The sequence below is a fragment of the Rhopalosiphum padi genome, chromosome 2 (assembly GCF_020882245.1).
Source record: "Rhopalosiphum padi isolate XX-2018 chromosome 2, ASM2088224v1, whole genome shotgun sequence".
NCBI lineage: Eukaryota > Metazoa > Arthropoda > Insecta > Hemiptera > Aphididae > Rhopalosiphum > Rhopalosiphum padi.
This window is the reverse complement of record NC_083598.1, coordinates 42,379,830-42,393,742: the sequence shown is the minus strand read 5'-3', so window position 1 is coordinate 42,393,742 and position 13,913 is coordinate 42,379,830. Positions and strand designations below refer to the sequence as shown.

General features: G+C 27.7%; 1 protein-coding gene across 2 annotated transcripts in view; it reads left to right on the top strand.

Annotated features, from left to right (window-relative positions):
• Positions 1 to 6,710, top strand: part of LOC132920130 (fibroblast growth factor receptor homolog 1-like) — a 34,044-nt gene extending 27,334 nt beyond the window's left edge. Inside the window, exons 7-17 of one of the 2 annotated variants that reach the window (XM_060982239.1) lie at positions 119 to 251; positions 338 to 529; positions 718 to 909; positions 1,515 to 1,699; positions 1,952 to 2,090; positions 2,182 to 2,423; positions 2,564 to 2,795; positions 2,877 to 3,175; positions 3,372 to 3,565; positions 4,564 to 4,704; positions 5,076 to 6,710. In XM_060982239.1, coding sequence (XP_060838222.1) covers positions 119 to 251; positions 338 to 529; positions 718 to 909; positions 1,515 to 1,699; positions 1,952 to 2,090; positions 2,182 to 2,423; positions 2,564 to 2,795; positions 2,877 to 3,175; positions 3,372 to 3,565; positions 4,564 to 4,704; positions 5,076 to 5,274 — 2,148 coding nt within the window. In that variant the 3' untranslated portion in view covers positions 5,275 to 6,710. Of the gene's footprint in view, positions 1 to 118; positions 252 to 337; positions 530 to 717; positions 910 to 1,051; positions 1,240 to 1,514; positions 1,700 to 1,951; positions 2,091 to 2,181; positions 2,424 to 2,563; positions 2,796 to 2,876; positions 3,176 to 3,371; positions 3,566 to 4,563; positions 4,705 to 5,075 lie in introns of both variants that reach the window. The other variant, XM_060982238.1, reaches the window with a different exon arrangement.
• The last annotated feature ends 7,203 nt before the right edge of the window (positions 6,711 to 13,913 follow it).

The window sequence follows — 13,913 nt, the reverse complement described above, 5'->3', positions numbered from 1 at the left end:
ACTCGTAATATGCAGTTAATACGTTAATTTTTTTTACAAATAATTTAATTTTAAAACATTCATTCATAGTTAAAATGATTTAATTTGAATACATAAGTGTAAATATAATTTTTTATAGGTTAAATTGTTTAATGGTGTATTGGTGCTCGAAGGTGTCACCGTCGATGATGTTGGTTGGTATGTTTGTTACACAAATGGATCAAAAACGCGTGTAATGACTGGTGCTAAATTGGACGTGGATAAAAGTTTAGGTATGTTGAATCATATTTATGTTGCTTTGAAATTTAATTTAATAATATTATCATGCGGTTATTGAACTTTTTAATTTTAATTTTAGTTAATGATGGAAATGATCAAGACTCTGGAATCGAAGTAGAAGATGGAGAAATTGTCGACAATTCAAGAAAAATTGGGTTTTTCAATGCAACAGAAAATTCCACTGCTCCTAAATTCACGAAACTTGATAGCATGCACAGAGTGATCGCAAAGCCCGCCGGAAATATGTTGAAGTTGAAATGTGTAGCTGAAGGTAATTGTCAAGTTTATATACTTATGAGAGTAGTATTGTAGTTAAAAAATAAAATTGTCCAACATTATTGATATTCAATTGAAATTAAACATATTATATATACTTAAAATGTACGAAGTATATTTTACATCGTTGTATATTGTGATATACCGATCGTTCAATAATGATTAATTGCATTGTGTGTACAGGTAATCCTTTACCGAACGTAACATGGTACAAAGACGGTGTCACGCCACCTCAACGCCAACTGGGTATAGCCAGGTACACGCAATGGGCCATCATACTGGAAGATCTAGTAACGGCAGATTCCGGTAATTACACGTGTAAAGTGAGCAACGAGAACGGATGTATAGATTTCACGTATAAGGTCGAAATAATAGGTAAGCATATTAGCGACGATCGCCGCACAGTTTAATATCGTTTAGTAACTGATAACATGATAACATAATATTAAAATGATTTGGAAAAAACATACGAAATATTGAAACTAATTTTACGAAATCAACCCCAAAATAAAAACAGAACGATTTCCGCATAAGCCCTACATTAAAGAAGGGCAGCCTCATAACGTCACCACATTGGTACACACCAACGTATCGTTTGAATGTACTCCGCTAGCCGATCTCGAACCGTACATGCGATGGTTCTATCATAACGCCAGTGTCGGGAACGTCAACGAAGCAAATCTCGAAAACGGCACTGTCATACAGGTACCGAAAGCCAAACTTTTGGAAATCGGTGGCATGCTATGGTGGTGTTTGCGCGTGGTTTTGGGGCTTATATTTATTATAATTAATTATATTATGTACATGTAAATATATTTACACATACACACACACACACACGCACACATCGGAGCGTGCATATTTTGATTTTATTTGGGATGGAAGCTACACATTACAATAATTATTATGAACGTGTAAAACGCGTTACGTGCACAAAGTTGTTAAACGTGTTTACCTGTAATTTTTTTTTATTATTTTAGAGCGGTTACACCATCGTCCGGTGTTTACGGAAGCACCTCACAATCTTACTTTGGTGTTGGGTGGTTCTGGTGTTTTGGCGTGCAAGGTGTTGTCGGACTTGCATCCGTACATCGGATGGTATATTGGGGAAATCACGGTGGAGAATACTGAAAACCTAAACTTAACAACAATGGTGAAGGTCGAGGTACGCTTGGGAATCAAAAAAAAAAAAAAAAAAAATTGAGCTTTTCGGTTAACTAACACGCTTCACGCTTATAATATTATATTGTATACTGCTATAACCATCACTCACTCGCAGTTATGGTGTATTTTTTTCGCTTCGTTCGATTTGCCGGGTCTTAGAAGTATAATATTATATAATATTTTCCTAAGACATATCATTTATTCGTAATAACCGTGTAAATGAATCGTGTCTGACATCTCGCGTCTATTGTAGAACGGCGCTCCCAGCGAAGGCAACCCCGAATTATTGCAACTGTCTAACGTGACGCATTTGGACGAAGGATGGTATACATGCGTGGCCGGTAACAGTTTGGGCATGAGTTACGCCAGTGCCTATTTAAAAGTTGTTGACGGTAAGTTAATAATTGTGGAAATCGAAATGTTATCGATATAACACATTGGTTTACTGTTGATATAATCAAGTATATTATGACAATATTTTAGAGTTGGAAGATCCGATAAAAATCAAAGCTTTTCAATTGCAAACGTACCAATTGGCTGCTCTAGGCATTAGCTTCGTACTGGTCATTATCGTGTGCATCATAATGCTGGTGTGCAGTCAGAGGAAGAGGGAGAAATTGAAGGAACTGGTGGCCAGAGAATCAGCTAGAAACGCCATGATCACTCAATGGACCAAGAAAATAATTATCGAAAAACAACAAATGGCCGATGCCAGTGAACCATTGGTGAGTTGAATTTTATACCGACAATACTATTATCTATGTACAAATATATATTTTTATTTTATTTTTTTATTATTAAATTATTATGATATTTAAACAAATATTTTATGATAATAATATATCCAATTAATTATGTATTTCAGTTGATGCCCGTAGTGAAAATTGAAAAACAAAAAAGCAAATACACAAAATTAGACCAGGTGTGTATGTCCGAGTACGAGTTACCTCTCGACCCTTGTTGGGAATTTTCGAGAGACAATCTATCATTGGGTAAAACTCTTGGCGAAGGCGCATTCGGCAAAGTCTTACGTGGTGAAGCCGATGGAATTTTGTGCGAAAATGTAATGAGTACGGTGGCGGTAAAAATGTTGAAAGGTAATTATTTTTTTTAACGTCAAATTTGTCGGTACCTATTTAAAATATAAAAATGTTTAATTTAATTTATAATTAATGCAGACGGACACACTGATACTGAAATGATGGATTTAGTATCGGAAATGGAAATGATGAAGATGATCGGTAAACATGTGAACATCATAAACTTATTGGGATGTTGCACACAAGACGGACCTTTGTATGTGTTAGTGGAATTTGCATTACACGGCAACCTCAGGGATTTCTTGAGACAACATAGGCCATCTTCAGGCTACGAACCAGCTATTGGATCAAACCTCAAAGACACCTTAACGCAAAAGGATTTAGTTTCGTTTGCATATCAAGTTGCCAGAGGAATGGAGTATTTGGCATCGAGGAAGGTGAGAAATATATTTTAACCGATAATTGGTTATAAATAGTGTTATAGTTTTAATTCAAAAAATCTAGAAATATTATTTAAAAAAATTGATGTACATAATATCAATATGTATAATAATAAAAGTACCTGTATGTATTTATTTAGCTATTATATATTTATGTTATCTAACTTAAAGTTTTTTTTTATTTGTCATGTAGTGTATTCATAGAGATTTGGCAGCAAGAAATGTCTTGGTAAGCGAAGACTTTGTAATGAAAATTGCAGACTTTGGTTTAGCTAGAGACATTCAAAATCAAGAATATTATAGAAAAACTACAGACGGAAGACTTCCGGTAAAATGGATGGCGCCAGAAGCTCTTTTCCATAGAGTGTACACGAATCAGTCGGATGTGTAAGTTAAAATTGTATTTGGTAAAAAAAATCTCATAAATACTTAATGAATTTGCATACCATCAAGACTTAAAAATTAATATCCTTTATTGTTACTGAAATAATAAACTAAAAGTAAAAACATTGATATCGGGCTATAATATACAAATTTATAACTTAAAAATACACGAAACAGTAAGTCAATAATCAATATACAATAACCAAAATTATTTTAACATATCTATTAAACATTTTTTGACAAATTTAGATATAATTAAAAAAAATAAATAAATAAATATAACATGAGTAGGTAATAGGTATATTATATTTTATGAATAATAAATAACAATAATGTGCTAATAGTAACAGATTAAAATCGTACGTATGTCCACGGTGAATATATTTTTTTTGTACAGTAACTAAATGAAAATACTAATGCGTATACTTATGGACAGGTCATGAGAAAATTGAATAGTCTTAATTTTTTTCATCTGAATTCATGGAAATAAATATTAAATAAATAATAAGTTTTTTAAAATTAATATCCAAAAAAACAGGTATTTTATAAATTACAATTTTGATTAACCTCCCTCCTTTAAGCTTGATAACTTGTTTTGGAAAAAGGGATTTATTATAGTTAAAAATATTAAATAATAATAAAATAGTGAAATAATATAACCATATTTTAAACAATATAAATATTTTATAACTTTTTGAACATAATATAATATAAACGTAATAAAATTACATTTAAAAATAAATAGACAAAGAAAAACCTAACAGGGATAGGTAATATTATTTTTATAGTTTTTAGATTACGATGGAGAAATCGTCGAATAAACGTGTAATATTATGAACCATTATAAGAATTGGCATATTTATAAAATCGTAGATTTAATATTTGACGTTGTAAATGCTGTGTATAATATTATGATGGTTGACATAATTATAAACGATAATGTGTTACAGTTACGATAAACGTGTAATGACTTATTTTGTTGTTTATATTTAAAAATATAGATGGTCTTACGGAGTGCTGTTGTGGGAAATAATGACTTTGGGAGGTACGCCTTATCCTTCGGTGCCCAACATGGAGCAGTTGTTCAATCTGCTTCAGAGCGGACATCGTATGGAGAAACCGTCTTGCTGTTCTCTGGAAATGTAAGTTTGCAATTTTTTTATTAGGTATTATGATATAATATATATTATAAAACCGTCGAGTCACCTAGTTCACATTTAATTTGTTCCCAAAGGAGGGAGCATTATTTAAACATCGAACAAAAAATTCGATTAGCGAATTCTAGGATTTACTCTATACAATGCGTATAATCGATTAATTCCAAAACGATATCGGTATCGAACGTTTCCGACGACAATATCATCGATATGGTCGACCGGACATCGCTTATTTGCTTTACACAAAATATATATATTTTTTTAATAATTATACGTGTGCCAAATTTAATTCCGGACTTCCGGTATACAGAGGTCATTGTTATTAATGTGTGGTTTTTCGCTTGCGTATTCTTCAGATACATGATAATGCGGGACTGTTGGAGTTACCATCCGAACGAGAGGCCCATGTTCGACGAGCTGGTGGAGAGTCTCGATCAGATACTGTCGGTGACGGCCAACCAGGAGTACGTGGACTTCGGGCTGCCGCAGCTGGACACGCCGCCCACCAGCCAGGAATCGTTCGACGAAAACGATCTGGTCAATTTCGCCGGATGATTTCGCGCCCGATGAACCCGCACCCTGTCGTCGGACGGTTCATGTGTTGTACGGTCGTCGGTGCGCGTGCGCTCCTCCCCCACGGGTCCGGTGGACCACAGTTTCCTTTAGCTCGAGACGAGAGCCGCATCAGTATTTCCCATAACTTCTATGGTTATTATATTATAATATGTATTATAGTATAATACGACGTATGTTCCGTGGATTTTCACCTTTTTGTCGTAGTAGACGATAATAACGAGTACATAATATTATAACATTATTTATTTATTTTTATTATTATTATTAATTTAATACACCGAATTTAAGTATATAATATATTATTGTAAATAATTTTTGTGTAAAACGAATTTTCGTGTTATTGATTTTAATTATTTAATTGTTTGTAAAATACTAGTTTTGTTTTATCGTTATATTATAATATCGCATATGTTTTTTGTTTGTGTTTAAACTGAATGGAAATTGAAAAAAAAAATTAGACGGTATGGAATTATAGCGAACGGCGCGCGGCGCGACAAGACTGAATATCGTACGGAATCAAGACTTAATAATAACAATTTCCGTATGTTATAGATGCGGGGATATATTATTATTGTAATAATGATATTTCTACAGATTGGAAATGTCCAATAATCGAATATCCCTATTTTTATCATAAAATGTATAAATCATATTATATTATTGTACACATTTATTTTAATTTATATAATATATATATATATAACCGTGATTATATTCGTTAAACAAACGTAAAACATAATTTTAACTCGATCATAAGAGACTTCTAGTCAAGTGTAGGCATATACCGCCAAACTGTTGTATAGTATATTATGAAATAATCGCGTATTTTCTCAACCACTACGCTTATATTATGATTCATGAAATTAATTTATCGCAATAACGGTAAATATCTTTGTGACGTTTTTATTTTCTCATTTGTTTACTTTTGTATATAAAACGATTGTCCGGTATGTTTTAAATTGTCATTGTACTGTTATTATATTAAACACCGGTCGATTTCAAACGTGGTAGCCCGCTTTTTGCATTATTTCACAAGTGTTTAATGCTTAATCGTATCTGCCACCATTCTCATTTTTATTTGTATTTTTCGATCGAGGTAATAAATTAGTATGGTATATTATCCATGCAATATAATATTATGTAATCATGGTAAGATAGACTAAATGTAAATTATTTTTATTTTCAATATCTTTAGTTATATTGTATAAGTATTTTTTTAGTTTTAAAGTAAAGGCTACAATACTACTGTCTTTAAAATAGTATTTTATATACTAATCACTTAACATTACTTACTACTAAATAATATTAAAATGTGTTAAGTAAATAAAGATATATGAAAACATTATGTAACCATTAAAAATGTATTATAATATATTATATTATGTAGTACAAATATATATTTTACAAACTTTTAAGTTACAGATTATAAAATGATTATAAAATGTGAAATAATTTATTACAATGATTACTTTTGTGATTTGCAATTATGTTTGCTTTTCTAATTATGGATATATTATAATTGACGTAAATGCATCAAGACGAATACCAATCTTAACGATATTTCATTAATGTCAAATTTTAAGTATTTGTTGAATCTGTTAAAAGTCTTTTTGCGGAACATGTCCAAAATCAATGATTGGAAACAAAAAATGTAACCATTGTAATTTTGTCGCGTTATATGTATCAACTGAAGCAAAACGGTAAACGATAGAAATAAGTTGAAATTTAATTTAAAACTCATGGTATGACAAACATTGAGAAAGGTACCTACAATAGGATGATATATTTAACACCTAGGTATAAATATTTTATTTGATTTCACATTTAATTATACAATAATACATACAAATATACTATACAAGCCGCCTTTGTGCAATTCGTTGCCCGGATAAAATGCACCCATGTTAAATTTGGTAGCCTATAATGCTGACATTTAGTGTAACGCGTGTTGATAAATAATATTTTTGGTTTTTTCTTTTAATTCTTGTATACTTCTATAATAACAATCATACATTTATGATTTGGAATATTTAAAATAAAATTAATAACTTCTATACAAGAATCGGTTGATTGAATTTTATAATTTGAGTATTAAAACGTGGAACACAATTTAAAGTGAAAGTTGAGACTTGGGGTTTTAATGTAGCTACATATTTATATAATTAGATACATAATTTATAGTAATATAACTATTTTGTCATAAAACCAAAGTATGGCAAATTAAATATAGGTGAATGATATAGCAAGCATAATATGTTTGGATATTAAAAGTTAATTGGGCAAAAATCAAAAAAAAAATAGATGTATTAAACTTAATACTGCAAAAATGATACAGTTAAGTATTATTTGAGAAAAAGTAAAAAATATTTGGTCAACTCCCGAGGCACAATTATTTAAACACCATATTTGAAGGCGATTGTAAACTCTCTCGTGTCTACCCCAGTATTATCTGATGAAAATATGTAAACTCTTCCGGGTCTACTTAAGTATAAATCGAATTAAAAATTCCTTTAAAAAAATTCAATCATATAACAATAATATAAATCAATGTCTTTAGCTGCTATGAGCTATAATATTATTAAAGTTAAAATAAAACATAAAATAAAAACAAATACAAAATAAATTATAAAATAAAAACATTTAAATTTAATTTTTTTGATAATATGAACATACCGATTACAAAAAACTTAATGTATTTATTTTGGTCTTTATAGTCTATTATTTTTTGTATTTTTTATATTTACTTATTTTATTTTGTTTAATGTAACTTTGGATTTTTATATACACTTCAAATTGAAAATCTCGTTCACTAATTCACAGTGTAGCAATAACAATTTAAAACAACTCGGGAGAGTTTACACATTATTATGGGGAACCATATAATGTTGACCTGGGAGAGTTTACCATCAGAAGAGTTGGTATACTATTTTAATTGGTAGGTTTTACCACCGCCCATATTTGAAGGGTGGAAAACGGACAGAAAGTAGATGAAGATCGAGGAAGGTATATTATATAGTATAAATGATGAGACAAGCTAACTGTAACACGTATACGTAGTTACAAAAATATTGTGACAATAAACAGAGATTAATGGAGAACCAGAGTTGCCAAGACAAGGCAAGGCCTTCAGTAGAAAAATAATTAAGACTTGTCTTTAAGATTTTTTCAGTTATCGTAAACAATCGTCTACATAACGATAAATGGAATATGATCTGGGTCTATATGAGGTTAGAGTGTAACGTTAAATTTATATTTATATTATCGTAAAAAATTATAACTAATATAGTGATATTAAAAACTTAAAAATAATTAAATTTTTCGTCTTGAGCCATCTTCTTATCGATCCATTCCCTAAACTTTACCACGTTTACATATACGGCAGGTATATCATTGTTGCATCCGATTTCCCACGCCATGATACCGATTGTTCTTAAGTGGACACATTCGAGGACTTCCACCATCATCCTAAAAATATAATATATTTATAAATTGTAAGTTAAAAACAATATAATAAACTTTCTGTTAGGTCAAGAATATACATTATTTGTATTATTAAATATGACTATCATTATTATTTATACTATAACCAAAAATATAAAAACACAATTTTTTTAAAGAAATTTTAAGTTCTAATTTGGACGAAATTAGATATAAAAACATAAGATGACAAATTAAATTATTTTTCATGAGATACATTTAAATTTTGATTTTTTAATTTATTGTCGATAAAAAATACTTGGTCAAAACGGTTTTTCTTAACAGTTTCAAGCATCGACCAAGTGGCACGATTGGCAAATCAACTTTTTTTTAAATGCTTTGATAGTCATCAAGTTTACCTATAAAAAAATAAATTGGACTTAACAAACTATATGTCTGTGTGTAGACACACAAAACACTAAGCAGCGAATTTAATGATTTAGAGTGAATCTAGTGATATAGTAGATGTACCTATTACAATATAATGAATTAACCTATTATCAAATTTAAAGATTGTTGTTAGAAAATCAAGCAATTATAATTGTATAGCGGAAAATAGTAGATATACAAATATTATAAGATTTGTAAATAAATAATATAAAATGTTATCCAATTATTATATGCGTAAATCACAATTGGCGATCGTCGTCACTAATTAATATTACAAAGATATAATACTACGTAGTTCACGACTATTAAATAGGTATCAACAATTAATATAACATAAAAACAATCATGATAATAATAAATAATATTATTTTATAAAATATAAAATAAAATAAACACACTATAACACGGGCTACAGGAACCGTTTCATATATATATATATATTATATTTATAGTGATAAGAAGTACTTAGGTTTTATTACAACTGTCTCCAGTTGTATCAATAATATTGTTTATGCATAAATAAAATGGTAAGCATATACATGACGAGAACACTTCATTAATTTTTAAGATGATTTAATATATTACTTAAACCAAATAAAAAACTAATTTTTATTTGATACATTTTACTATTTTTATAGCGTTCAATGCAAGTATAATCTCTTTATTAGTGGGTTTTTTGAAAATCAAGATAAACTAGATTTTTACTTGTTTGTTAAAATATGAATTTAATTGTCAATTTAAATTATTATAATTGTACGTTTTAAAGAAAACTGGAGTAGTCTAAAAGGGAACTAAACGTTTTGACCGAAATGGTAAAAGTATATTTTAATACATAATATTATAATAATAGCAAGCAGTTTAATAGCAATGAAAAAATGATAAAATTATAAGTAATATAATTAAAAAGTATAAGCAATTATTAATTAATGGTAAGTTATATAAAATAGGAACCGTATAAGGATAATGTATTCAAACTACGAAAAGTACAAATAATGAACTTCGTGATAAATGTTAAAAGCCAATTAGGTCAGATAAAAATATCATTAAATAAATAAATTAAAACCCAACACATGAAACATTGTTTATATGGTGTAAATATACATTAATTAATAATAAATTTTATCGAACACCGTAATCAGAAATTTGGTTGAAGTAACAAAAAAAATATATGTATGGGAATCCCGGACAGCAAGTCTGTGTAAAATGATGATTCATCGGAAAATCTAATATTACACATTTCGTTTAACGTAATTATTATTATACATGTAGGCATACCTGCGACATGATATTATATAACTATTACAACGTATCAATTAAACTTTACAAGTACAATTACAAATAATCGTATAACATTAAATTTAATTATATTATACACTATTTAATACAAATTTGTTAATATTACTTAAACATGACAAAAATAAAATTATTATTTGTTCATAAAAAATTAAATTAAACTTAACGATAAAATTCATAGTTTTATTTTAAAAATTGTATACGAATTTTTAAATTAAAGAACATAATAAACCGAACAAAATGTATTTTTTATACTTTAGATTCTAAGAACAGTGATGCATTTAATACATCCATTCAGTTTTTGTGGATATAAAAATATGTCTTTATATTTTGTTTCTGTGTACAGTGTAAATAGTGTTTTAAAGTATATAAGAAATGCGTCAGTCCTTAATTTTTGGAGTGGAATTTGATAGAAAATTTGATCTGATTGGTACTTTTTTTCACACAGCAAATCGAAACTATTAAAATGTTCATAATTTTTGAAAAAAGTTTTTTTTATAAATATTTTGCACAAAATAATGTTATACCATGCCCACTCATCCCATCGGCTGTATCAACTTAATATGAAAATGAACTGTTATTATTAATTATTGTTGATTATGTTTTTTAGTGTTTTGGGTTTGCACCTCCCTCCACCTTTTTAAAATCTTGGCTACGCCACTGTTGCTACTGTACAACAAATATAATTTTTTGACAAATACATATATATACGTAGAGTATAAGAAATAATAATATGATATAATATAATAATTGATAAGTATTTTTTATACCAGAATTTATTCTTATGTCAATATTTATCACGAATTTATATACAGGATGACTCTTATATCATAAAACACCTATTATTTCAAAAAATATTCATGTTTTTAAAAACATTTTTTTACATAGTTTTAAGTTGTTAAAAAAACAATGTTTTTATTAAAAAATTATATTTTTAAATATTTTTTATTCTTATACTTTTTTTAAGTTTTTTACTTTTTTGAATGACAATGTAGTTTTAATATCATATTCCAAAAAAAAATAATTTTCTAAGTATTTTGGTACATACAAATCGAATTTAGGGCGAGTAGTTATACGTAGATGAGTTATACGTATTTAAAGTTTTGACAAGCGGAGTAGTGGACAAACATTTTGTGGGGTAACTCCGTACCACTCCACTCCACACAGCTAAACTTTAAATACTTATAAGTTATAACTCATAAACTACTCGCTCTAAATCCGATTTTTATATACCGAAATATTCAGAAAATTATTCTGCTTAGGAATATGAAATTAAAACTGTTGTCATAAAAAAAAGTAAGAAACTTAAAAAAATTTAAGGATAAAAATATTTAAAAATATTTTTTTAATAAAAACGTTGTTTTTTTAACAAATTGATACTCTGTAAAAAAATGTTTTCAAAAACATGAATACTTTTTGAAATAATGAGTGTTTTATGATAAAAGAATCGCCCTGTATACGGTGATGTTGGCTCCCCACCACGACCAATTTATTTTAAAACAATTTTTAAATAATTTTTTATTACATGAAAAAAAAAACATTACAATGTTATGCCAAAAAAAAAAAATACAGAAACATAGATGTATTTTGGGAATCGGTCAAACGGTATAGGACCTTTTTTCTCAACAATTTTCTCACTTCTGTCTTTTAATTTGTGATAGATCGTAAATTGGTTAGACATTTTGAAATAAATTTACCAAATTAAAAACACACTTTTTTATTTATTATTATATTATTAGTAATCATATTTTATTTTTTTTACTTTTAACAATATTTTGTACTGAATATATATTAGACTTATGGTGCAATTAAAACATTTGAAAATGTTGCATATAACAGAATTTAATACATTTACAGTTGCACATCATATATTGCTGAACCATATTTTTTATATTAAGTTGGTGGAGTGGTGGTGGTAAGCGGATCAATATTCGATGTTCCATAGGTGTATGTTCTATTTAAGTTCCTACACAAGACAACACTATACAAATAATTACTTGTGTTTGTTCATAATATTAGTTCGTCCTTTTATTAATAGTCGCTATTTTGTGATTGTTGGAATATGATGGTATGTATTAGTTGTTTATACTTATTATATTACCATTACTAATAAATGTTTAATTATTAAATAATTGTAAAAAAATATATTTTATATTTGATAGTTAAACTATTGAAACAATTATTTTTATAATATTATAATATTTTATATAGGTATTAATTTGTCATTAAAATGTTAGCGTTAAGTCTTCGAAAAAAATAAAACAATACGATTCGTGTAGGAACTTACATTTATCTATTTTTTTCATCGTGAACTAACATTCGGCTGTAAACGAAATGTGTCCCTCTGGTTTTTTTTTGGTTATATGAGTTTTGTTTAACTAATATAAATAAAAAGTAAAAAAAACTTCACAAATAATTTTAATAATATTATACATTAGGCAAAAATTTAAATAAAACAATTTTTATAAATTAAGATTGAGAAATTTATCCATTACAATACTGAAGATTAGTATCTTTGTTATATACTCGTATTATATTTTACGCAAAATATAAGAAGTTTGTATAAACAATTGTCATATTATTATTAGTAAAAATATCAACACAACCTAACAATAATCAATAATAATAATGGGCAAAATCAACATTTAGTCTTGTAAAATATATTATGTGAATATTTAAATAATATTTTTGTGGAAAAATTTCTCGATTTGAATTTATAAAAAAATCAATTATTGCAATTAATAAAACAACTTATTTTATTTTTGTATAAGATATCGATTTGAATTTATTAGCACACAACTTGTGTAAAACTTAATAAAACAATTGGGATACAACTTTTGTACTTCACTTTTATCATTGGGATACATTATAGTGAACGAGAAATTTCACGTTAAATGTGCTGATATACGTAAATTGTTTTACTGTGTAAAAACATATATCATTTTTTAGGAATTAATGTGTATACTTTATTTACCTGCTGCTCGTGTAGGAACTTTCCGGGCATAAACATTTTACATCTTAATAATAATACTAATTCTTAGACATTAATATTCGTTAATTTTTATTGAAATCAATTTAAGTTGGTACAGAAAATGTATTTAATCTTAAAGCACATTTATCGTATATTTAATAAATGTGATTAACTAATAACATTGTCAAAGTAAAAAAGTAAGAAATATATTTTTTTCTAATTTCTTATAATTTTAAATTATATTTATCTTGTATGCTGTTTAATTAATGTTTTAATTATAAAACTATCAACCATTTTGAAACAAGTAATGAAAGTTTAAAAATTGTCAATTTTTTATCAATTTAGGTCATTAGGGATTTTAGCTCTTCATTTTGTATCGTATAAACTATATGTGGTGCATTCAATTTTGAGTTCGTGAAATTTGATTTCATAGTTACTAATAAAAGGTTTAATGTTTGCTAGTTTTATATTAGTTGTATCATAAGTA